Source organism: Rhizopus microsporus (assembly GCF_002708625.1).
Source record: "Rhizopus microsporus ATCC 52813 unplaced genomic scaffold scaffold_7, whole genome shotgun sequence".
NCBI lineage: Eukaryota > Fungi > Mucoromycota > Mucoromycetes > Mucorales > Rhizopodaceae > Rhizopus > Rhizopus microsporus.
This window is the reverse complement of record NW_019671922.1, coordinates 770,771-794,626: the sequence shown is the minus strand read 5'-3', so window position 1 is coordinate 794,626 and position 23,856 is coordinate 770,771. Positions and strand designations below refer to the sequence as shown.

Sequence of the window (23,856 nt, the reverse complement as noted above, 5' to 3'; positions counted from 1 at the left end):
TTCCTTATTGTCCTCTCCCTGTTCTAAAAACAGGTCATAAGCACCCATTGCCAGTCAAGTGAATACACATAGCAATAGTAAACTAATCATTTCGCTATTCCTGCTCTGTGCTCTAAGACTACATTTTATAAAAAATAAGCTTTGATGTGTTTACTGAAAGAGTAGATTAATACCCTGTCGGCCTTCCTTTTGCGGCAAGTACAGTCTCGCATTGAGCCTTCGTGTTTCCAATCAAACATACCGCTAACCCAAAGGCTTATTTTCTCTCACTCTTCTCTCAGCACAATACTCAACTCTTCAGCATTTCTTATCTCATGACTTCTTTTCTTAATGAAATTATCCAAAGCGGCTCAAACACGCTTTATCGGGTTCAAATCAGGGTTTTACGCGGGCCAGTGCTCAAAGTTCTTGATCTGGTAGATTTTCTTCCACCAGTGTGTGTAACCGCTAGTTGTGGCAGCTAGCTCCATCCTCTTGGAATATGAAGTCCTTGTCCTCTTGCTGGCAGAGTTGCACGAACCAGGAGTTACAGTTTTGGACTAAAATACTAATGTATTCGTCTTGGTCAACTGTACCGTCAATCAAGATCAAAGGGCCAAAGCCATTGGCATGAAAGCAGCTCCAAATCATTACCTCACCGCCGCTATACTTCTTTGTTGGTACAACATGTTTAGCATCATATCCTTCACCAACTTTTCTGATGACTCTGACGCCACCATCGTTACTGGCAGCGGTGAACCGAAACTCATGCCTCCAAATGACGCTAGACCATTGTTCATCAGTCCAGTTAACATGTTCTTGGGCTCAGTGAAGCCTTTTCTTCATGTGCTCTACTGTCAATGCTGGTTTATGAGCAACAAAGTAAGAGCCATACTCCATCCTCTTCAAACTGCTGATAATAGTCTGTCTACAGACCTTTATATTTACTCTATGCAATTTTAATCTCAGACGGTCGTATGGTATGAATGGATTACCTCCCATGGTCCTCGTAAGCTGTATCTCTGACCTTTCATTGATTTTATGGGTTCTAACTATTGCCTTGTTTGTTAAAGGTGATATAGTTCTCTTTATTCTTTCAAATATGACAGAGATGTCGTCATATGAATGCCTTGCTTTTCTAAGGTAATAAATACCCCAGTATTTTTTTTTTTATTCGCGAGGTTGACAAGAGCCAAGCTCTTTAGTTAATACGTTTTTAGCTGACATGGATACTTTATATAATATTGACAAATAAACAAATTTATAAGAAAACAACACAATTTTGACTTCAATTTTTATTCAGTGCGAAATCTGGCCTGGCGTGACTGCATCATAAGCCATCAAAGCCACCTTTATATCTAATGACAACCTACTTCAAAATAGAGCCTGAAACACTGGTTGCTCTGTTGAGTGAAATGGGGACTTTCCTTGCGAAGTATGATGTTATATGAAACATTAATCATTGTAGAGCTACTATAACGGAAAATGAAGAAGGGAAGCACCTTATCTACGATATAAGGCATATGTTGTTATCATTGCAGTAAGAAAGGGATGATTAAATGGGTCTTCTGAAAATTAGAATGGACCCATTTTAAAAAGATAGATTGTTTCAATACAAAGGAAGCTACAATCGTAAGATAAGAATAAGGGATGATTTACACTTGTTAAATAGAATTAGAGAATATATTTTAAATTGCCTTCAAGAGAAATATACGCTATATAGTGTTTGAGTATTTTCTATACAATCATTCATAGTATACAATGTGTACAAAGTCTAAAAGAATAATCATAGAAGTGTGTTGAGGAAAAACAGAGAGTCTGCCAAGATACGATCAAGTCACTTGAAGACGAAGAGGATGCCTCCATTTATAGCTTAGATGAAACACATTGTACTGCTTCAAATACAGAGTCATTTTTTTAGATACATCTACATTGGTTTGTTGTCAGCTCCGGCTTGTTACGGATCATTCTTCTAGAGTGTGCGCAATTAAGATAGTGATTCAAGAGATGGAAAATCGTTTCCTACTGTTTTACTGCGAATATGATATTCACTACATTCAACGAGAATAACTCGATTGATTTATACATGATTCATCGATAGTTGTTACCCACTTGTTAACATCCTCTTGAACACAACGCCCTGAAAGTATCTGTCAACTCTATTCTCTGTTTGTTCATTTTATTGACTTTGTCATATATGGATAATATCGTCAATTGATATCAAAAAGGAAACTAGAATATAGAATGAATTCCATAAACGACTAATGTCAAAAGGGAAAAAATCTACGTTTTCCTTTATTTGATAATAAGCCCTTCTTCTGATTTAAATCACGTCAGCTGACCATGATCGCTGTTCGTTCATTCCGGATACTCCGCGTACCTTGCTGAGTTTTCAGCCACAATGGGTCGTTCTTGGCAAACTGTTCGGAGTAAAAGTTCAAAAAAATATATCAACCATTCACATGGTGTGAGATCACAGGGTCAATTAATATCCCCTATTTAGCAAGCAAGCAAGATTGCACACGTAATAGTTAATAACAGAGGAGATTCATTTCTCTTTGTTTCTTTGTAACAGACTTGAGCTAGAAAAAGATCATCCAATCATTATTCAGCATTTATTTCTTATTAAATCTTTTTTCTCCCTACCTACTTCTTTTTTTTTCTTTCTTTCTTTCTTACAACAATGCCACTTGACGAACAAGCAACTGAACCGCGTAGAAAAAGAGCCAAGATAGTGAGTGCTTGTGGCGAATGTAGACGAAAGAAAACAAAATGTAACGGAGAGACCCCATGTCGAAATTGTGAAAAGTCAGGAGTTCCTTGCATTTATCCCTCTACCAGTGTCAACGACGATAAAAGAAACGCTCCTAGTAAAGCAGCCCTGGAGGCCATTGAGGAACGTTTAAAGACTATAGAAGATATGTTGCGAACTATCATTCGATCTCAAAACTTGTTAATCGTTGATGAGAGCGCAGCCAACTTTCCTCACAGAGACTCTAAATCATCAGCATCTTCTGTTTCTTCTCCTCCACTCATGCCTCAAACTATGCATACTCCTCCTCCACCACCTTCACCTTCACCTTCAAATAGGTTACCTTCTATCCACAGTCTATCCTCCTCATATCCAGCTGAACCCAAACTGGAACATAGAGATCTCCCTCCTTTAGGATTTCAAAACTACAACTATCCCAACAATTGTAAATATCAGCCAGAGAATGAAGGTTATATGAAAAAACGCAAGCTATGAATAACTTCATACGAATACATTACGGGTATATATATTCTCTTCTTTTCACTACTACTATTATTATCACTACTATTACTACTACTACTATTATATTATTATATTATTATCATTAGTACTATCATCTTTATTATCATATATTACTATTACTATCAACATACTACCTTTATCCCTTCCTTATCCTTTCCTTTCCTTCTTTTTAATAACTAACATAGAATATTTATGCAACAACATTTGCACACACACACGCACACGCACACATACAAACCATATATTTATATATAATAAATTCATTTTTTATTAGTTGGCATACACCTGATTCATTACTTTCTTTAACCCCTTGACGAATTGATAAACATCTTTATAGCTATTATAAAGTGGTGCTGGTGCAACTCGAATGACCGTAGGCTTACGTTCATCAACAATAATACCAAGCTTATGAAGACCATCGAATACTTCCATCATCTTGGTAGGAAACTCCAACGACAGCTGACATCCACGCTGTTCTGGATCACTAGGTGTAAGAATGCGCACAAGGTCGTGATCAAGTTCCTCTTTTAGTTCGCTCAAAAGCAGTCGCTCGAGATAACCCGTGATCAAGTATGACTTTTGACGTAATTCCTTAATACCTCCAGCTGCCTCAAACACTTGAAGTGACCCCAAGAGAGAGTTCATTGCCAATATACTTGGGTTACTTAGCTGATAACCTGAGGCACCTTCGCTTGGACGAAATTCGGGCAGCATTTCAAATCGATTCTCTTTTTGATTTCCCCACCATCCAGCGTACCTAAGCATATCATCTCAACTTATCGTTCTGTCTTGTTTCATTTTTACTATACATACCTTGGGCGCTCAAAGTCAGTCTTGTACTTTTCATGAACAAATAATCCTGCGATACCTCCAGCACCTGAGTTGAGGTACTTGTATGAACACCAACATGCAAAGTCGACACCCCAATCATGTAACTTCAAAGGCACATTGCCGACAGCATGAGCAAGATCCCAACCGACAATGCAGCCCTAGACGAAACGTAAGTACAGACATACATGTGTTTACATGTACTTACTGCCTCATGGCCGGCTTTTGTGATCTTTTCGATTTCAAAGAACTGACCAGTATAGTATTGAACACCAGCAAGCATGACAACAGCGATTTGCTTATCTTTCTTGATGAAGTCAATGATATCCTCTGTTCGCAATGTCTGTTCTCCTGGACGAGGCGCTACGGTCAAAAGTCCGACGTTGGGATCAATGCCACGAGAATGGAGATGAGACGATACAGCGTACTACGGTGGGATACACCCATGAGAAAATTATTCTCGTATTTCTGCAAAGGCTTACATGGTCTGAAGGAAATGCCTTCTTTTCAATCAAGATCTTGAACCTCTCTTCTGTTGGCCTATAGAAAGAGACGAGCATAGCGTGAAGATTAGAAGTGAGCGTGTTCATGGCAGTAACTTCAATCGGTTTTGCACCTAGAAAAAAAATAAAGGGTTATTATGATGTTTTGAAAAAGAACTTTCTCATGATCGTTACCAACAAGTCGAGCTAGTGGTTCCTTTACTAATTCATCTATGGTTGCCCATGGTCTATTGTATGGATGATTCCAATGTCCCTCTACACCTCTACAGTCCCACGTTTAATAATGCAACTGGAAGAATCTGTTCAACTCTCTACCTTCTGCCCCAAGCATCAAGTTCTTCATTGACTAATTGGCGTGCACGCTTTGGCATCAAACCTAATGAGTTACCGCATAGATAGGTACACTCTTCATCTAATACTGCATCATCTAGTATCCAGTTTATTTAGTTATCTGCTTTCCTTTTGGCCTTGTATCAGTCTTACCTGTAGCTTGATCATCATTTAAAAGGGATCTTCTTGTAGGAATAACAAACTCTTGACGAAACTTGGAAAACTTATCCTCCTTATCAAGATATTCGGCGAACTCAGAAGTGTTAAGTGGATATACTGGTTTTTCTAGTTGTTGAGTAATATTCAAAGACATGTTTGAGAAAAGAAGAAAAGAAATAGATATAGAGATGGACCCTTTTTTTACAGTTGGTTGGAAACACGCGGAGATCTAAATGCTTTCAGTCACGATTTGTTGTATACTGAAGCACCATCACTATGAGAGCTAATGCTGCAGCCGTAGCATATTATAAACAGGAGATGATTCAGTAATGTTTTACTATCATCAACTTTAAGCTAACAATGATTCATGCTTAATCAGAATAAAGCGAACCATAAGCTATCTTTTCAGTAGTTGGTGACTCATCATAATTCACTTTATTCTCTTGCTTTTTCTCTATGGCTAATTGCCTCCCTTTCTCAATCTTTCTTTGCTTTCAAGCAAAGAATCACATGGTTTGGTTCTATCAATTTAGGCACACAAAAAGGCGTCTGTGAATAATGAATTCGTTGTATGATGCGTAATTAAAGAATATGAGCGAGCCCAAACAATGATCACATGTTTGGCCATTTATATTTCTTACGCGATCTTTTCAACTTTCCCTTTATGGCTGCAAGACCACCTATAATTCATTATCTTGCGGAGTTCAATACAAGTGTCTAAAACGTGTGTATATCATTAACTGTGCGGCGTCCCTCCTCTCTTTTTTATTTCTCTTGCTTTTATTATTCACTGAATGACAATAGAATTAGACAAAGATGTTTTATCAAAGGGCCATAAAAAGGGCCAAATTTACCCACCTTCTGCTAGCAACAGTAACCATAGTAACAATCGCAAAAAATTCCACAGTAGAACACAGTCGATAGCAACGCAACCAGTAACTCAAAAGAAGAAACAGAGCCGAAGAGGTTCATTACCAGCTATTCATGTCCCAGCCAGTGATGGATTTGGATCGCCCCTGAGATCACCATTTGTGTCATCACCTACGACTCGTTCTATGCCATTTTCAGAAAAGTTAGTTTCCATCAATATTGCTAATCCCAAGAGTGATGTTAAGGGTCAATATATTACTCGACATGAAAATACCATCAAGAATTTATCCTATATTATGATGTGGTATTTTTTCTCAACTTCATTATCACTCTACAACAAAAACCTGATGGGTCGAGATCGATTCAACTTTAACTTTCCTTTACTCGTCAGTTCGATTCATGCAGGCTTACATTTTATGATCACCAGCATCATGATGTGGTTTGGAGGGAATCGATGGAATAGTGGTTTGTCAAGCTCGATGTCAATATATGATTATTTATTTAAAGTCGTAAGTTGTTTTTTATTCCTCACAAAAAAAAAAAAAAAAAAATAAAAAAAAGAGAGCAAGTTTAGTTGATGTGATCTCTTTAGGTCCCTTGTGGTGTTGCAGCAGCAGTTGAAATATGCTGCTCTAATGCCTCACTTGTATATATCACTCTTTCATTCTATACCATGGTTAAATCAAGTACGCCCATTTGGGTGTTGATCTTTTCATTCCTCTTTGGATTTGAAAAACCCAAGTTTTTACTCATCAGCATCATACTGATTATGGTCGCAGGTGTCATCTTGACAGTCGAAGGAGAGACTAAATTCGATACCCTTGGATTTTCCCTTGTGTTGGTAGCATCGATCGTATCTGGTCTACGGTGGAGTATGACACAGCTACTGTTACAGCATGAACGACTGGGTATTGATAATCCTATTGCCACCTTGTATTATCTCAGTCCGATCATGTTTATCACTATGCTTACACTCAGCTTGATACTGGAGCATCCGTTGGAGCAGTTTCAACATTCGAAGCATTTTGATACAATTTCACATGTTGTCGAATCGCTTGGGCTCATGTCGATTGGTGGATTTTTGGGTAATGAAAAGCGATATTCTGATAGTTGTTTATTGACTGTTTTCATATAGCATTTGCAATGACATTAGCTGAACTCTACTTGATCAAGAACACAAACACCATCACGCTGAGTGTAGCAGGTATTAGCAAGGAAATTGTAATCATCACGTTATCTGTCTTGATCTATGGTGATGTTTTGACTCCCAAGAACCTTTTAGGGTAGGTTTACATAAATTCAAATAATGAGGAAACTAATTGTTATTTTAGGTTATTTGTGTCCATTGTTGGTATTATTGCATACAACTATTATAAACTATCCAAACAAGCTGATACAGAAAAAGGACAATATCAAATGATCCCTCTTCATGCTTCTTCATCTGGATTTACGCCAAGTAGAAACCTTGAGGATTAAAATAGGCTCGTGTGACAATGCAAACCAAAAATAGAATAAAATTAAAAAACGTCTAAGCCCTGATTTGCAACAAAGATTCACTTTAATCCTTAATAATATATAAAGACTATAAATAATAATAACAAATAGATACACGAACAGATTAAGATTTTTCATTTTGAATGGTCGAAGCATCAATCGGCTCACCCGGTCGAACCTTACGAGATGGAAAACATGAGACAGTCATGAGACTCTTTTTGGGATAATAGATTGCATCTGGACGTGATAGTGATGAGATCTCTGATGGTTTTGTAGGCGGTTTTCGTTCAATTTTGGTTTCTTTATCAGGATAAGTACGTATGATGTGAGTGCCTTTTCCTTCTGCTACGCGATGAGCTACACCATTTTCATCCAAGATGACTTCGATTGTTGATGACTGCAAGTATGTTAATACATGTATAGTCTCTCTTTTTAAGTATTTTTACTTTTTCATAAGATATACAACAACCCATTTTATGTTTAGAAAGAAAGAGAAAGAGATTGTGGTGAGAAGAAAGAAGGGAAAGAAAAAGAAAAGGTGAGTTTTATAAGCACAGCATTTTGACACTTTACAAAAACGGTTACTGTAACAATAATAGCTTATGAACAAATTAAGTAACCAAGAAAAAAAATTTGAATAGATCCTTGTTTAGATCATAAAGACACAGACGCACACACACACACAACGTTTGTGTGATATCCCATTGAAAAAAAAAATCATGTCATCTGGGGAGCCTCCTGCAGCTATTTATTACTATTGTTTTCCTTTTTTTAGAGATCAAGTAGAGTGATTTAAAAGTGTGTTTATTGTTGTAGTCGTAGCTAAAATTTAGTTCTCTTCCATCTGTTCCAATATAGGACACTGATCCAGCAGATGAAAGATGGTATCGATGCGTTCAGGAGTACAATAAGGCTCAGGACTTGGATCAAGGTAAAGGACTCTTTGGATTCCTTCCAGCTGATCTATTCTCGGTGGTCTATAATTTCTCATAAACTTTTTCAATATCTGTACACCTGAATCACCAATGACACCTGTAGGATGATCCTCTCGACACTGTATACGCTCACTACATTCCTTCAGAACTGTATTAGTGATATTCAAAGAGAATAAGGGCATACCTGCTCAGTGGTTGTCAAGACAATGCAATCGACAGGCACATTATACTTTTGACCAAGGTCTACCCAAGTCTTTCTTTGCTTTTCGTCAAAATTACAGCGATCAATAACAATACTGAGTTTTTTGTTCAAGAATCTCTTGGCGTGCATTTCACATGCCTTTCTTGAACCCATGTCGTCTTGGTTGATTCTTTCCCAACCCTAATTGAATTTATTACAATTGAAAATAACCTTGCTGTTATCTTCTTTTTACCGATTTACATTTCACAAGTTCCTTTGATAGTGTACTTTTTCCTGAACCAGGCAATCCGACCAATAATAGTATACGATTTGACATTATAAAGATCAACCCTTTCTGCGGCTTCAATTGCAGCCATTTATCTTTTTTTCTGTCGGTCTATAAAAAATGTCAGGTCGTTCGGAAAACAATTAAATGACCTAAGCTGCGATAAGTTCCCCCTTATATTTTTATTACATAAATGATTCATAAAGACTTGTGTAGTTTGATAAGATCACTATTATAGATAGATATATTGATTAATTGGTGATAAATTAAATCAAGATGGATCAACTGGGAAAGATAAACAGAGAGAGAAAGAGAGAGAGAAAGAGAGAGAGAGAAAAGGATAAATAGCTTAATGTACGATTGACTATGTTAAGATTCTTTATATGAAACAGATGGGATTATCTAATTTAGCGTGTTCTCCCTGTACGTGTCATACAATGCGTATTAAAGAAGCGTACAATTTTATCCAAAAGAGTAATTTCTTTATTTATTTTGATTATTGTTGATTGTTGTTATTTTGTTTATTACAAAAAGTCGGAATGTTTAATAGGCCCTCGAATAACACAATAACTACAGTCTATTTGACTTCAGCATGATGTAAAATTATTCTCCATTTTGTTTTGATGCCCAACAAGAGTTCTTTGTGTAGCCTGATTAAAACGCAGCGTGTGTTTAAACAGATTCCATGCATGAACGACATGACTCGAACTATTCCTTTTATATAAAATCAATGAAGAAAAAATACAAAGGACAAAGAACAAAAAGAGAAAGAGAGAAATATCATAATAGAAAGAGGAGATATAGAAAAGGGAATATTAGGGATGAGACTTTTGAAGGATTGTTGTTGTTGTTGTTTAATAAAGAGGGGGTTATGTTTATAAACTTTGTTTTGAAACTCCTCTTTTCATTAAAACTTTTTGAGTCATTTCCCTTTCATCCTTCTTCTCTTTCTTTCTTTCTCTTTACTACCAAAATGCAATTTGAAGATATCGTTGACATGGATTGGCTTAGCTCTGATGTTATTGATCCTACCTTAACTTCTCCTGAAACAGACATCTTTATCAAGCAAGAAGATACTCTAGATACCGGTCTCCTCTCCCCTCCTTCTACTGCTGCAAGTACCTTTGATTGCCTCTATCCTTCTACTACGCAACTTATCATGCCCTCAGTTGAACAAATTAAGCAGCTGATTGAACTAGCCAAAAGACAGTTGGCCCTTCGAGAACAACTAACTCCTGAACCCGATGGTATGCCTAATACCATCCTATCCACACATGATCCAACGGATACTGCTGCCATTCCTGATACAGTATCACCTCAATCACTTATCAAACATGGTAAATCAAACACAAAAAGGCGTGCATCAAGTACAAGTCACGCAAGTATGGAGTGCAAAATAGAAGAGAATGAGAAACTGCTGTCTTTGGAAACAATGGCTGAGGCAGATGGAATTGATATCAAGAATATGTCGTCAAAGGAAAGAAGACAGTTGAGAAATAAGATATCTGCACGTAACTTTCGAGTTAGAAGAAAAGGTAAATATAGTTAGTGTTTATGCTCTTTTTTTATTGACTGTATTTATAGAATATATCAATACACTTGAATCTCAAGTCACTGACCACAAGCGAGCAAATGAAAAATTGCTGCATAGATTAAATATCATAGAAGAAGAGAACAAACAACTCAAGATGCAGGTTGATTCATTAAAACGTCAAAATCAATTACTTCAACAACAAGCAAATAATATCATCAATAAGGATATCAGCATACTCGGATCAAAACCAACAGAGACATATAGACAAGATAACTCAATACTTGTCTCTTAAATACCCTTTCTTTTTTTTCATCGTTTTGTAACTTGCATTCAAGGGCACTTTTTTAATTTGTTGTAAATATAATAAATTCCCCCCTTTTTTTATTAAGTATTATAAAATATACACATTAGTTCATTGGACATGCTTCAGATAAATGCTCTAAGCTTCCACAATATCTACAATAACCCTTTATAAAGAAATGTTAATATGAAATATTAACTTTTTATATAGGCTATATTTACCTTGCATTCGGCACTACTGTGGCCTGTCTCACCACAATTACCACAACGAATGACAGTTGCCTTTGACCACATCTTTCTATGGCCTCGATTTTGATGGAAGCTATGGTTGTTACTACTATTATTATTACTGCCACTATTCATCTCATCTCTGTAACCAGCAAATAAATCTTGGTTTTCGAATCCAGCAGTAGTGCGATCATGATAACCACCTCTTACTTTCTCTTCCAACTCTTTAACACGCGATTCCAATGAGATACAGTATCGTTTGGCCTTTTCTAATTCAGTTTGTTTGCGTGTTTCTAATAATTGCACGGTTTGAGCTTCGCGTTCACGAGCAAGTGCCAATATCTCTGCATATCTTTGGTTCATCATGGCCATATCTTGTTGTAATGAGTAGACTGTACTGATCAGCGTACTATTCTCACGGTGAAGGTTCTTGACCATGAGCAGTAACATGTCTTTGCCAAAATCATCAATGTTGGCCGGAAGAGGTTCTTGCAACTGAACAGCAGCGGTGCTTAAAGGCGACATAAACACCGTTTGGCCAGGTGGTGTGAAAGGCAAGATAGGCTTATTCATCTCCTTTATGTCGGGTAGACCAGAGGAAGGGGGAACGATCGATTGTGGTGTGTTTCCAGTTGACATCAGGCTAGAAGCTTCATTGGTTGTCGTTGTCACGCTCAATCCAGGAGGCTTAGACATACTGGCTTGAGAAGCAGAGGGAGTTGGAGTCACAGAGAAACCAGTGTCATTGCTGGAGAACGTGCTAGGTCGCTCCACTGAATCAAGGGGTGCTGAACCACTGGCCTCCCAAGGCACTTGCGCATTGTTCCAGTTAGGTTTGGGAGTCGACTTGTTGTCCTGGAATGTAGCTTCGCGTGAAGAAGATTTCTGGCCCCAGTTGTCAGTAAAACCACTTGAAGGGTTACCCCAACCACCCAAAGGCTCTATAAAAATATAGGTTAAACTCGTCTTTTCTCAAAGAAAATAGACACATACCACCAGTGCCCTTCAATGACGACCATCCGTCTTTGACTTTCTTGTCATTGCTTGTAGGAGAAGATCTCCATCCTTCCTTTGTATCTCTTTGACTGTTTCCAGAAGGCTCCCAGTCTTTCTTTCGTCCCCAGCCGTCCAAGTTATCCTCGTTCTTCTTGGTCTTTGTTTCCGTATTGTTATTCAATTCTCTCCAAGACTGGCTGGATGGCTTGTCCTTACGACGCCACTCAGGTTCAGATTTCTTAACGTCCTGCTTCATGCTATCCCACGTATTATTGTGTGTGTTATCCCATCCATTCGTTCCCTTTGTCTGGGTTTCGTTCTTATCATTCCATCCGCTCCTTCGATCCTTTGTGGCTCTCCAATTGTCTTCAGCAGGCACTTGAGTCTCACCCCACGTCTCTGCAGTTTTAGCAATGGTGTTCCAATCATTTGTGTCGGCCTTCACAGTGTCGATCGATCCCCAACCCTCGCTATCGTTTATCTCTACAGGCTTTGTCTCTACCTTTGGCTCATCCCCCCAACCACTGGATATCTCTGTAACAACATCGCCCCAACCCTCGGTTGTTGTAGTGGCTTCTTGCTTGATCTCTGGCGCAGTAACTGGCTCAACAGCTGGTTCAGCAGACGCATTGCCCCAGCCTTCATCTTTAACTTCATTTGATGTAGCTGGTGCATTACCCCAACCTCCATCTTTGATTTCATCTGCCTTGGTTGGTGCGCCGTTCCAAGTTTCTTTCTTTATATCACTTGTAACAGAAGCAACGATGTCAGCCCATCCTTGCACATCATTTTCTTTTTTCGATACCTCTTCTTTTTTCTCCTTTGCCGGTTCACTAATAGCACCTTGTCCCTTGGATTCTGACTCAAGTGTTGGCCATTCATTACCAACAGAGGGCTCCGCAGACTTCTTGTCTGAGCGAGGTGGATTAGCTGGTGACTTGTCGTCAATAACCCTGGCCTGAACAGCACCCTTACTAGGATCAAATGAGATTCGGGCCTTCTTTGGAGTGTCAGTACTTGGATTAACTGGATCAGCAGGCTTGGTAGACTTAATGGAAGCAGCCCTCTTGATGCTTTCAGGAACAGCGGGTATTTTAGGTGCAGCTTGCTGAGAGGCTGGTGGCTGTTGCGTTGTCGTGTTGGCAGCTTTAGGGGATATTTGTTGCTTGGCTTCCTCCTTTACAGGCTCTTTGTTCTTGGGTTCAGAAGCGGCCACAACTGCTGCACTCTTGATCATTCCTTCAGCTGACGAAGCTTGCTTCTTGGGCTCCACTTTCTTTTTGGGTTCTTCAACTGATTTCTTCTTCTTGGGTTCTTCTGTAGCAGTAGTAGAACCAGCCTTCTTTTTAGGCTCTACTGCTTTCTTGGCTGCTGTTGCTGCTGCATTGACACTGATGGGAGACTCCTTGTTGTCAGCAGGAGCTGGCTCTTCCTGTAAGGATGGAGTCGACGCACCGCTAGAAGCACTCTTTTTCTTTTTATTCTTCTTCTTTTTACTGGTAGATTCTACGGGATCCACACCAAAGACTTTGAGCAGATTGTTCTGGCGCTGAAGAGCAACAGTTTCACCTTGAATACGCATGCCTTCCTTCAACAGCAATTTACCAACCACACCAGCTAATTCTCGTCTACCTGTCTGTACACCTTCCTCAAAACGAGAGAGCAAGATACAGCGTTCCTGCAGGAGATCTTTGTGGGACTCGATAAATCGCTGCACTTCCTTTTCGATCGTCATTGCCTCCATGACTTCACCTTCCTGCATCAACGGTTTCAAACAGATCAGCATAAATCGGCCAAAGAGTGATTCGGGAAACACATTTTCAGTGATTTCATAACGGAAGAACTGACGAATGACATAGTACCCACTCTCGACTTTCTTAATCTTCTTTTTAAAGTCCTTATTGTTCAATCTGTCCATTCGGCTAGCCAGAGTAGGACGCGATGATTCACAATAAGACTTGATCAGTTCCTCAATGTCTTTCTTATATTCACTTACGCGCTTTTCTAGCTCTGCCATGATTCTCTTTTCAGACGAATCAACCTCCTTGGTGCTTTCCATCTTTTTGAGAGAGTCTACGTTAAGTGCGCGTAAACTCTTGTCTGTCGAAGATTGTTTCCCTCTAAGAAGCTCAAGGGAGGAGATACGTTCGTCCATGGCCTTGATGGTGGGATGAATCATCTTCCAGAGATTGATATTCCACTCGCGAATATCACGGAACCGAGTTGTGACGAATTCAGACAAGAACTGGTCGACGAGTGATCCCAAGTGACGAAAATGATCTTGAACAAAACTATCCAGCTTCTTGACATCTTCTTCCGATGGTTTCTTGATCTTCTTCCAATTCGGCAACTGATTGTTCGTCCACTCATCCACAAAGGGCACGTACTTTTGACTGGCAAAAAACGCATCGATCGTCTCTTGACAGTCTGCACCCAACAACTTGGATCGAACCTTGTCTTGTGTCTCAAGCTGCTCTAAAAACGTGTTCAGTGGCTTCCAGACGTTGTCTAGAGCAATAGCAAGTTCTTCCAGCGCCTTTTTGACAGCAGCTTGCTCATGTTCTGTCAGGATAGTTCGGTCGACTTCAAGGTCCGCGGGTGTCTTTGACGTGGGTTTCTTGTGGTTGCAAGTAGGCGTTGTGTGAGAGATGATGATATCTCCTGTCATGCTCTTGAGCAAGTGGAAGCAGTCGGAGGGTAAACACAAAGCCTGTCGTTCAATGATGAGCGGGTCCAAGAGTTGAGAAGGATCCTGGTCATCATCGACGAGTGGAATGTTGTCTGGATATGAGTTGAATTCGACAGGTTCAAATAAATCAGGCAGTCCAGAACGACCTGTAGGTAATGTCATCCATTGTCGACATGCTTGCGAAATCAATTGAACAAGGCTTTTTTCCTTTTGTGTCTTGAGGTCACTGATCGTATTCAATAGTTCTTCGAATTGCTTGATCAAAACTGTCGAGTGTTCCTTTTCATACAGATCTTTCTCTTCTTCTGATAGATCAGACTCATCTAGTATAACTTTGATTTGGTATTTTCCTGCATTCATATACGCAGCATGGTCCCTGTCAACGTCCTCTTGTGTCTTTGCATTCCAAACAAAGTGTTTCTTGTAGACGTATTGTGCCCACTCACGACAATACATACTGCGCGTTTCATTGTCACAAGGCCTGAACTTGGCTAATTCCTTTGACACAACATTCTGTTCTACCCTCAAGACCTCAATATGCTTTTCTGTCATTGTTTTTTTCTTTTTTTTTTTTAAAAAAAAAAAAAAAGGAAAGAAATATTTATCCTCCCTTTTTTTCTATTCCCGTTATTTTTTTTTTTAATTTTCAAATAATGGATTTATTAAAGAGAAAATTTGATCAAGTTGAAGACGAAGACGAATGGGAAAGAGAAGTAGAACGTTTTCCAAAGTAAGAAAGAAAGAAATAAAAATAAAAAAGACGCGTAAGGTTACTGATGATATCAATAGACGACAACGTAATCCATACACCACCCAAATCAGCATTCTAGATAAGCAATACACTGACCTGACGTAAAGTATAAACTAATACAAATAAAAACATAACTAACAACTAGTTTATAGGGAAATATACAATGACCTTCAAAAACAACTTCATGGCTTAGAAAATGAATTAGCAGAGCTTCAGCAAGAAGAAGAAACAACAGACGAAAACATTGATAAACTAAAGCAACAGGTAAATACTACAATAAATAGTCTACATGCTTTTTTTAATCGTATTCAATAGCATGACGACATATTAAATACTATCATGGAGTCAATAGATGAAGAGATTGATAGTCAAGAAGAGGAAGACTACTTTGAAAACGATGAGGAACTATCTCTGACGATAAATCACGTGCTAAAGGACTGGCAATCCATACTAGAAAAGGAGGCAACGATAGATGACATAGACTTGGAGCTAGATAATCTAGGTCATTCATTTCAAGCAAATGAATTTGATATCATTGATTTGAATGCTCAAATCGAAGGATACAAATCGCGTATACAGTGTCTATATGATGACAGGGAGATAATGACTGGTTTACCTCAAGTGCTTTCAATGTTAGAGTAAGTTGCTATATAGAAACATGTATAACGAAATACTGACATATATGCCGTCTACAATAGATCAAACATAAAAGAGTATCAGGATGAGATAGATTCCGCTAACAAGATGCTTGAAAAATTTGAAAAAGATACCATCCGTCCGTGTTTAATACGCTTAAATGAGTTGAACATAAATATACCCTTGGGACAATTACAACAAAGGAAAGATATCGCAACTATGAAGGATCTGTTACATGACTTGGATATGGTACATATAAATAGCTTGAATATACTTTCTTTTTCTTTTACGCATTTTGTTGTAGATCTATAGTCTATCACTTAAACAAAGAGCATACCAACAACTAACATCTTATATATATGATGACGAATCAGAAGATGACACGTAAACAAATGATGCCTTGAGCCTAAGCACTGTAAAAAAGAAAGAAAGAAAGAAAGAAAAAAAAGAAAGAAAATGAAAGGAATGAAAGGAATAAAAGAGGGGACAAGAAACACTGCAAGAAATAAAGAAACCTTTTTTCTAAATCGAAAGGGTCATCATCAAGAGAGGGACATCTAGTTTTATACTGCTTAATCATATGATCAAGCTACCGGCGACCGTAGATCATGAATTAGGCCAAGTATACGGGTTTTGCTATTTGCACAGCACATCTGCATAGCATTTTCCCAATTAGTAACGTAAGCAATTCAGTTTGCACAGCAAACAGCACTGGACAAACTACACCCGCACAACACATGTACAACACTGAAGTATAAGAGAAGCATGTGTCGATGAGTCTGTAATAACTTCTTTATTATGCTGAAAGCTCATTAAAAATAACAGCATTTTACAAGAAAGCAATATTATTGTATGAATTCATCACGGGCCAATGAAAATTGGGCATGACACGTCTATAAGAATAACGCATTCTGTGGTCAGTTTTCTTTTGTTTTTAAGTAATTTTTTTTACAATATGAAATTCTTATAAGGTAAATACGATAGATATGCTGTTTGCTGTGCAAATAGCAAAACCCAAGTATACTATTATCTAAAGACAGCTGTCGAGTGACCTACTTTCTCTATAAACTAACGGATCGAAAATCAATACACATTTCTCGTATGCTCCTCTCTTCCTCCCTCGAATTGACACAGCTTATGGTGATTTCCAATACCTGGGTGGATAAATTGAGCTATGACATCAGCGTATCAAGCAAAGTATTCACCATGGGAAGCACTATATCAATTACATTTGCTTTATTGTCTATTGCGCCTGATTTACAAGTTCGATCTGTCTCTTGCGTACTAAAGGAATCCATCACATTACATGTGCTGATCATTCAAAGATGGAAGGAAAAGTACAATTACAATCCCATTGTCTTTTTATTACAGCAATAAACCCTACAGTCATACCTTTATTGGCCCTTCAAACTTTTCAAGATTATCTATCCAAGACATACTTTTGCTCTTGAGATATAAAATGTGCTTCTTACCCTTGGGCACTACTAATTTCGACACTCTTTCGTAAATGCTTACTGCCTTATCCAGCCATTCAACCCTTTCCACCACGAGTGTTTATAAATGGACACCTTTGGCTGTTCTCGTCACACATTTATACAACAGATAGCTATTCACCCAAGATGCAGCGCAACTATATTGTAAAACGAATTAGAATACATCATCAAAACCACAGTCATATATATGATTTTGAACAAGAGATGATTTATTTTTGAAAAGTATTAGGAGCTTTGGGAGTAAATGGCAGCATTACGACCAGCGGCTCTTCCGAATACAACACATTCTAAGAGAGAGTTGCCAGCCAGGCGGTTACGTCCATGCACACCTCCTGTCACTTCACCTGCTCCATATAAACCTGGAATCACTGTTTGATTATCCTGACGCAGTATGGCAGCATCTGTGTTCATGTTGAGGCCACCCATGGTATAATGCACTACAGGCGTAACAAGAGCAACCCAATAGGTAGTTGGGGTTTCTGGCAACAATCGACTGGGAAACACAGTCTTTCCAAAATCATCAGGCGATGCACTTTCGATATGGCTATCATGTTCTTTGAATGTTTGCTCAACTTCTTCCTTGTCTACACCCAAGACATCCTTTGCCAAATTGCCAATGCCTTCCACTTGAACAAAAAAACCCTTGGAAGCGTAAAATCCTAGTGTACTTTTGCCAAAGTTTTCAACCGCTTCGTCTGTCAGCACTAGGTAAGCTGCAGGGTATTTTTTGGGGAGAATCTTGTGCATCCAGCTCTCAGGTCGGCGGTATACTGTGCTTGTTTGTTGAAGGATTTTATCTGTTACACGGTCACGAAGGTTGAGTTCATCCACAAAGCGTTTGCCATCACCGTTCAGAAGAATGCCTCCATAGGCACGTAATGCCTCAGGGGCAAGAAATTTTGTGGACAAGGTAGGTTGGTTAGGGTCAACAAAACCCGTAGGATGAAGCTGAACTTGGTCCTATAAAAGAGAGATGGTCAACAAATATTGCAAAAGGCATATACCTCTTCTCCATACCATATCTCTCAAGCCAGCCTTTACAGCCAAGGCTAGACGGATACCATCACCATTAGCCCAGGGTCCATTTGTTGTTGCTGTATGAACCAACTGAGGAGCAAATTCACTCAAGAGCGTGGCATGTCCATCTGGTAATCGAGTACCCGTTTGACCGCCATAGCCCCCAGTAGCCAAAACGACAGCATTAGCAGGAATTTCGCGTTTCTCTTCCTCATTCAAAATCTCAACACCTGTTATTTTATCTTGCTCTGTCAACAGTCTGGTGACACGTGTATTAGTCAGCACTTTGGTATCAGGCAAAGACATGAAGCGCTTCTTGAGGGTATCAATCAGCTTCCATCCTACAGGTACAGGACGACCATTCTGTGGTGGACAGCGGTGAGTACGGCCAAAAGAATGACCACCACAACGTGAGACGACGGATAGATCGAGTGAGGGTATGTCTGTTTCGAATTCACTTTGTTTGATCAACCAGTCAAGAGCATGTCTACTTTCATCAACCAATTTGGCGACCAGTGACTCATCACTTAAACCACCACCCGATTTTAACGTGTCTTGTACGAAAGCATCACGATTATCACCCGTCAAAGGTTCGATTGCATTTATACCAGAAGTTGCCTTCATTGAATTACCCCTTTTTTTGGCTTTTATTATTTTATGAAATGACCCTCAATTATTATTTACCCTATTTTATCCTCTTTTTCAATCAAGATGACACGAGTATTTCCTTGATAATGTGCTTCAATAGCAGCCGAGAGACCAGCAAGTCCACTGCCAACAATGATGACTGTCTTGTATTGATGTGTCATGTTATTTTGATGTATAAACCTGTAAGAAGTGTAAGCAATAAAGACAATAACCACCAAATGGGTTAATAATTTCATCAACAAAAGAAAAAAAAGAAAAAGAAAAAAGGAAAAATGAGAATAGAAGCTTCGTTATGAAGTTATCTCGAGTCGCATGATTTTTTTTTTTTTTTGTTACTTTAAGTATTGCGCATAAATAAAATAAACAGCTTATTTTTATTCATTAACAAATGCAACTGTTGGCTTCAGCAATGGAGCATATTCATTGAAAATATATGGCTCTGTGATGTCGGTGTCATCTAGCAAGGATGCAATTATATTCTAATGATAAAAGGAATAGTAATATTAGTAACTCATGATACTATATTGCAAATTATGAGCTCTGTACCTTGAAAGAAAGTAATAAGCCAAGAGTTACATCCATGTGTGAATAGAAACTTGTTGTCGTTGGCAGAATTATAGTACACGGCAAGTACAATTGATATCCATTTTCTTAGTTAAATGTCAAAACATATAATTCAATCTTAGAATCTTTGATTTTGCCTTCATGGTTCGAACGTTAAGTTGCCGTTTCATCGTTTCAGCAAGTCGAGCATGGCCCTCTCCTATTAGTGCAATAGGCGCTCCAAGAGGCTTTATCTCCCCACAGCCAAGCTCTCTTTAAGATTATAAAATATGTACTTTTGCAATTGGTATATGATGACTTGTTCCTATTATTACTATATTAGTTGCAATTACAGGTGCTACCTCTACCCACTACCTATGATGTCACCCAACAAAGCTTTTCCTCATATTGATTTGTTTCTTTTCAAGAAAGAGATAAAAAAGAAATTTATTCTAGTTTTATGTTGTCAGGTACTATCAACAAAGAACCAGATCAGTCACGTGAAAATTTCACTGGACAGCCTTAGGTTAGATAGGGACTTTGATAGTATGAAGTTGTAAAATGATGCCACTTGTAGCGCCCCAAGGAAGCGTCCGTAGCATTAATTTATTTTCTGGTGCATGTAGTGTTGGCCTTGAAAAAATAAAACCGCCCTTGGCGTTGCGTTAACTGTGGTTTAACCTTGATCTTATCAAAGCATTCAAATTTGATTTGAAATGATGATTCATAAAGAAAATAAAGAAGAGAAAAATTATGCCATTTATTAAACAAGTGCCCTCACCAGGAGGACTCCTTCCATATGGTTTGTTTATCAATATGATCAGCCCAGTTATCATGTAACCCTGACAGGAACTTATCCTTTTCTACCCACAATTGCCTTAACCAATGTCCTAATTCAATTTCATCTTTAGGAATATTTTCAATGGCAAACCGTCTAACATGAACATGGAACTCGTACTCTGGCCATAATGATCTTGCATGTACACGCACCATCGAAGGTGCACTCTGTCCAAGCTTGCTCTTGTGACGATATCCCAATGTAAAATCATAGACATACTTTATATGAGACCCTCTAAATTCATTGACACATGTAGCAAATCCCTTTATCCTTGGTAATAACAGATTACGTAGTACAGGGTATCCTCGCTCTCTCGAAAATGCTTGAGATTCTTGTAGCTTCTTTGATGTCACTCGAGAACCCTCGACGTAATTGATTATCCAGGCTGGTGTCTCTAGTCTCTTAATTTTGTCAAAGGCTGTGATAATCTTTTCTTGGTCCTGCGTCCAATTACGGCGTACAAAAATAAACCCTGCCAGCTGATGATAGGATGAGAATTATTTCATCATAACATACATCTATGTATTTACCCACATACCCCAGCCAAAGAAAGGTAACTATGCAAAAGAGAAAGATAAGCAGTGCGGATATACATATTACTTGTTTGATTATACCCATTTAATTGAATCCTTGACGAAATACTATGTGAATAAAGTAAGTTTACTGCTGTCAGGGTTACAAATGATACTTTACTTTACAATTCTTCAACATATTTCTTCTGTTTGCCACAGAATGAAGCAAGTAAATATCTGTCCAGGAAACATGGTTACTAATAACAAGTGCATTTTCGCCAAAAGGAACATGATCTCCTGAAAATGTAATATGTGCCTTTTTCCGACGCTGTTTTGTTTTTATATGAATCAAAGTAGCTGTATATGGTTGTTTTCTTTAACTATAACTTACTTCAAATATATATTGCATCACTTTCCACACAGTACCAATAAGTCCTGAATTGATTCTAATCATCAATCTCTCTGACAATGGAGACAAGATTAAAGAACCGACTTGAACTAACTGAAGTGTCCCTGTCAAACTAATCGTTCTTGTAAGTTTTAGTAATTAATAACATAAAGCAGGTTACCCAAACAGTGATACACTGTAAAATACTACATTAACCGCTTCAGATATTTTTGAAATGACATTCATTATCAAATGAAAGAAAGAAAAAGGTAGAAATAAAAAGTAGTCCCCCTCATGACTTTTTGTTTTTTATCAAGACGTGGAAGAAATAAGTATAATTCAAGAGCACTATACAAGACATTTTATTGAAATAGCTCTTAACATCTCCTCTGTACACACAGCCCCTTCAGAAAAAAATAAAGAGAATATCAACACTGAACACCGGCTTATTCTTTGTGAATGACATGTAATATCACTGCTGAAGTTATTGAGTATTTATGCAGAAAAGGTAGCGAATAAAAATCAAATGAATGAAATAGCCCCCAAAGTAAATCTGAGCCTACATGCACACCTTGAGTTACAAGGCATAGCAATTTGTCAGATATAGTATGTTTCTCATCGCACAATATCACTACAGGTTGCGTACCATCATTTTTATAACAGTCTGAGCTATCATATCAACTTGTTCTTACAGAGTAAAAAAAAAAAAAAGATAGAACTTGCATGTAATCAATAGGATGTGAGCATATTTTAATTGCCAAATGATCGACTCAAAAGTGTTAGCGATACGAATTAGTAACATCTCATCAGCTATAGGAATTTTTAATGTAAAGACTGAAAGCACTAAAAGGCGATTTAATAGAAGCATCAAATATATTTAGTGGCAGATTGAAGAGTTCCATATGGGATATACTAAGTTGATTCTTTTTGAAAATCTGAACTACAGCCTACAAGAGTAATGAGGCGATCGATAAGTTACTAGACAGCTCTTAACAATGTCTGTCTTTGTAGCAATCAGAAGATTTCACATTGACAGGTAACAAGATCTCAAAAAAATGATATAGATCACCCTTTATAGCTTATGCCTGTGTACTAATGCACATGAAAAAGAGATGAGGTTTATATTGGATATAGCAATTTGTGCATGAAATAATGGCCTTTTTTTTTCTGGTTTGTTATAGTCTAAAGAGGCATGAGCGCAAATAAAGCCATTGATCGTGAACGATGAAGTGAAGAAGTCCAGATAGAAGAATACTTTGTACTCGGCCATTTTGCTCGCTAAAGATACTAAAATCAATTATTGCTATTGACTGTCTCAAGGGAGAAGCAGAATCAATCAGCACGATATTGTATATTTTGCAACTTTCTTTTTGTTTTCTTTGGATTAACGATCACTAGGAATTGCCCAAAGCTGATCATTGAGCAACATTATAGTTTCTTGAACACGAAGATAAGAAAATGGTGTAAGTACTACCCAATATGGTAGTTTAGAGTGCAGTGCAATATGTGTAATAATGAAGATGACGAGAATAAACGAAAAACAATACTTTAAGTGTTATTTTCTCTACTTATTGATCAGTCATCATCTGCTTCCTTGATGAGCCTTAACCATGACACTCTTTGCCATTTTTTTGTTCAATTTGTAAAATAACAAGCATACCCCCTAAGAGATGTCTGAACGTATGTATAGACACAGAAAACCATACCCCGCTTACACTATTACCTCTACCAGAGACGTTCATTTGATCACTTCTTCTCAAGTGGACACACATTTGAAGAAACAGCTGAATAGGTTGAAGGAAATCAAGAAATATCGATACGTTATTGCCATTAATAAAGTGAAATGCATGCAGGAGAGCTGTGTAAAATTCCGATGAAAAACAAATTGAATGACTAATGATCAAAAAGTACAGAATGAGTGTTATCTTACTACATTGAATCTTTGGTAATCAGATTATGAATAAAGCCTGTTTAACAAGTTACCTTGAGAGCAAATACAGTTGCTCATCTGATTAGAGATCGTTTATGAGCACCTCGTTGTCCAATCAATCAAAAAGGAAGGTTGAAATGCCATTGGTTTAATTATAGTATACGATTAAGATATATTGAAAAATTTATGTAAACTTTGAGGCATATTATTTGACTCGGGAACGCTCGTTCAAATAGTACAGCAGAGAAATTTGTAAACTTTTCAGTAAAACACCAACACCTCCAAGAGTGGCACTCTTTGCTACTACTTTAACTCATGAATAGGGTATTCACACATTTCATACCTCTGTAGATTGTCAGATTTGAATTATTGGCAATAATCATCTTTTAGAGCACTAAAGTGCCTCAAGTGACACTTTTTTTTTTTTTTGAAATAATATCACTTGACACATAAACAAAAAATAGTTTGCCTAAGAATCTTACCAGAAATGTTATAATTATGCTTATCGGTTTAT

At 38.0% G+C, this 23,856-nt stretch overlaps 10 protein-coding genes across 10 annotated transcripts; 4 read left to right on the top strand and 6 right to left on the bottom strand.

Annotated features, from left to right (window-relative positions):
- Nucleotides 1-2,662: 2,662 nt before the first annotated feature.
- RHIMIDRAFT_237172 (uncharacterized protein) lies at nt 2,663-3,226 on the top strand (the record flags this gene model as incomplete). The annotated part of the gene is made up of 1 exon (XM_023608708.1): nt 2,663-3,226. One exon carries the CDS (start codon nt 2,663-2,665, stop codon nt 3,224-3,226), a length of 564 nt encoding a protein of 187 aa, XP_023466857.1.
- A 148-nt stretch (nt 3,227-3,374) lies between these two features.
- Nucleotides 3,375-5,227, bottom strand: RHIMIDRAFT_306141 (kynureninase; the record flags this gene model as incomplete). The annotated part of the gene is made up of 7 exons (XM_023614489.1): nt 3,375-4,010; nt 4,067-4,242; nt 4,290-4,508; nt 4,564-4,697; nt 4,759-4,847; nt 4,900-5,011; nt 5,068-5,227. 7 exons carry the CDS (start codon nt 5,225-5,227, stop codon nt 3,524-3,526), a joined length of 1,377 nt encoding a protein of 458 aa, XP_023466856.1. The 3' UTR covers nt 3,375-3,523.
- A 901-nt stretch (nt 5,228-6,128) lies between these two features.
- RHIMIDRAFT_201987 (TPT-domain-containing protein) lies at nt 6,129-7,419 on the top strand (the record flags this gene model as incomplete). Its single annotated transcript, XM_023606582.1, has 4 exons — nt 6,129-6,452; nt 6,536-7,028; nt 7,079-7,226; nt 7,275-7,419. The coding sequence occupies 4 exons, from the start codon at nt 6,129-6,131 to the stop codon at nt 7,417-7,419; spliced, it is 1,110 nt and encodes a 369-aa protein (XP_023466855.1).
- A 142-nt stretch (nt 7,420-7,561) lies between these two features.
- RHIMIDRAFT_237169 (uncharacterized protein) lies at nt 7,562-7,910 on the bottom strand (the record flags this gene model as incomplete). The annotated part of the gene is made up of 2 exons (XM_023608707.1): nt 7,562-7,834; nt 7,884-7,910. The coding sequence occupies 2 exons, from the start codon at nt 7,908-7,910 to the stop codon at nt 7,562-7,564; spliced, it is 300 nt and encodes a 99-aa protein (XP_023466854.1).
- Nucleotides 7,911-8,266: 356 nt separating this feature from the next.
- On the bottom strand, nt 8,267-8,890 carry RHIMIDRAFT_237168 (P-loop containing nucleoside triphosphate hydrolase protein; the record flags this gene model as incomplete). The annotated part of the gene is made up of 3 exons (XM_023608706.1): nt 8,267-8,512; nt 8,557-8,754; nt 8,807-8,890. 3 exons carry the CDS (start codon nt 8,888-8,890, stop codon nt 8,267-8,269), a joined length of 528 nt encoding a protein of 175 aa, XP_023466853.1.
- A 922-nt stretch (nt 8,891-9,812) lies between these two features.
- Nucleotides 9,813-10,665, top strand: RHIMIDRAFT_237167 (uncharacterized protein; the record flags this gene model as incomplete). Its single annotated transcript, XM_023608705.1, has 2 exons — nt 9,813-10,374; nt 10,424-10,665. The coding sequence occupies 2 exons, from the start codon at nt 9,813-9,815 to the stop codon at nt 10,663-10,665; spliced, it is 804 nt and encodes a 267-aa protein (XP_023466852.1).
- A 115-nt stretch (nt 10,666-10,780) lies between these two features.
- RHIMIDRAFT_251220 (uncharacterized protein) lies at nt 10,781-15,042 on the bottom strand (the record flags this gene model as incomplete). The annotated part of the gene is made up of 3 exons (XM_023610807.1): nt 10,781-10,840; nt 10,896-11,842; nt 11,895-15,042. The coding sequence occupies 3 exons, from the start codon at nt 15,040-15,042 to the stop codon at nt 10,781-10,783; spliced, it is 4,155 nt and encodes a 1,384-aa protein (XP_023466851.1).
- Nucleotides 15,043-15,216: 174 nt separating this feature from the next.
- RHIMIDRAFT_281470 (uncharacterized protein) lies at nt 15,217-16,413 on the top strand. Its single transcript, XM_023613001.1, has 6 exons — nt 15,217-15,316; nt 15,376-15,438; nt 15,490-15,601; nt 15,653-15,975; nt 16,036-16,222; nt 16,278-16,413. The coding sequence occupies exons 1-6, from the start codon at nt 15,240-15,242 to the stop codon at nt 16,359-16,361; spliced, it is 846 nt and encodes a 281-aa protein (XP_023466850.1). The 5' UTR covers nt 15,217-15,239; the 3' UTR covers nt 16,362-16,413.
- Nucleotides 16,414-17,620: 1,207 nt separating this feature from the next.
- On the bottom strand, nt 17,621-19,394 carry RHIMIDRAFT_281469 (Flavocytochrome c). Its single transcript, XM_023613000.1, has 3 exons — nt 19,168-19,394; nt 18,484-19,117; nt 17,621-18,426 (listed from the first exon to the last, which is right to left on the bottom strand). Exons 1-3 carry the CDS (start codon nt 19,290-19,292, stop codon nt 17,692-17,694), a joined length of 1,494 nt encoding a protein of 497 aa, XP_023466849.1. The 5' UTR covers nt 19,293-19,394; the 3' UTR covers nt 17,621-17,691.
- An 892-nt stretch (nt 19,395-20,286) lies between these two features.
- RHIMIDRAFT_281464 (acyltransferase-domain-containing protein) lies at nt 20,287-21,990 on the bottom strand. Its single transcript, XM_023612999.1, has 6 exons — nt 21,594-21,990; nt 21,416-21,545; nt 21,206-21,352; nt 21,127-21,153; nt 21,043-21,069; nt 20,287-20,991 (listed from the first exon to the last, which is right to left on the bottom strand). The coding sequence occupies exons 1-6, from the start codon at nt 21,656-21,658 to the stop codon at nt 20,452-20,454; spliced, it is 936 nt and encodes a 311-aa protein (XP_023466848.1). The 5' UTR covers nt 21,659-21,990; the 3' UTR covers nt 20,287-20,451.
- Nucleotides 21,991-23,856: the final 1,866 nt, after the last annotated feature.

Coding starts and splice junctions, on each gene's coding strand:
- RHIMIDRAFT_281470 (XM_023613001.1), top strand. CDS start 15,240: ATGGATTTATTAAAGAGAAAATTTGATCAAGTTGAAGACGAAGACGAA. Junction 15,317..15,375: donor GAAGTAGAACGTTTTCCAAA/GTAAGAAAGAAA, acceptor TGATATCAATAG/ACGACAACGTAATCCATACA. Junction 15,439..15,489: donor AAGCAATACACTGACCTGAC/GTAAAGTATAAA, acceptor ACTAGTTTATAG/GGAAATATACAATGACCTTC.
- RHIMIDRAFT_281469 (XM_023613000.1), bottom strand. CDS start 19,292: ATGACACATCAATACAAGACAGTCATCATTGTTGGCAGTGGACTTGCT. Junction 19,118..19,167: donor GAAAAAGAGGATAAAATAGG/GTAAATAATAAT, acceptor AGCCAAAAAAAG/GGGTAATTCAATGAAGGCAA. Junction 18,427..18,483: donor AGGCTGGCTTGAGAGATATG/GTATGGAGAAGA, acceptor TCTCTTTTATAG/GACCAAGTTCAGCTTCATCC.
- RHIMIDRAFT_281464 (XM_023612999.1), bottom strand. CDS start 21,658: ATGAATGTCATTTCAAAAATATCTGAAGCGGTTAATGTAGTATTTTAC. Junction 21,154..21,205: donor ATATGTTGAAGAATTGTAAA/GTAAAGTATCAT, acceptor TTATTCACATAG/TATTTCGTCAAGGATTCAAT. Junction 21,070..21,126: donor TCAAGGATTCAATTAAATGG/GTATAATCAAAC, acceptor TCTTTTGCATAG/TTACCTTTCTTTGGCTGGGG.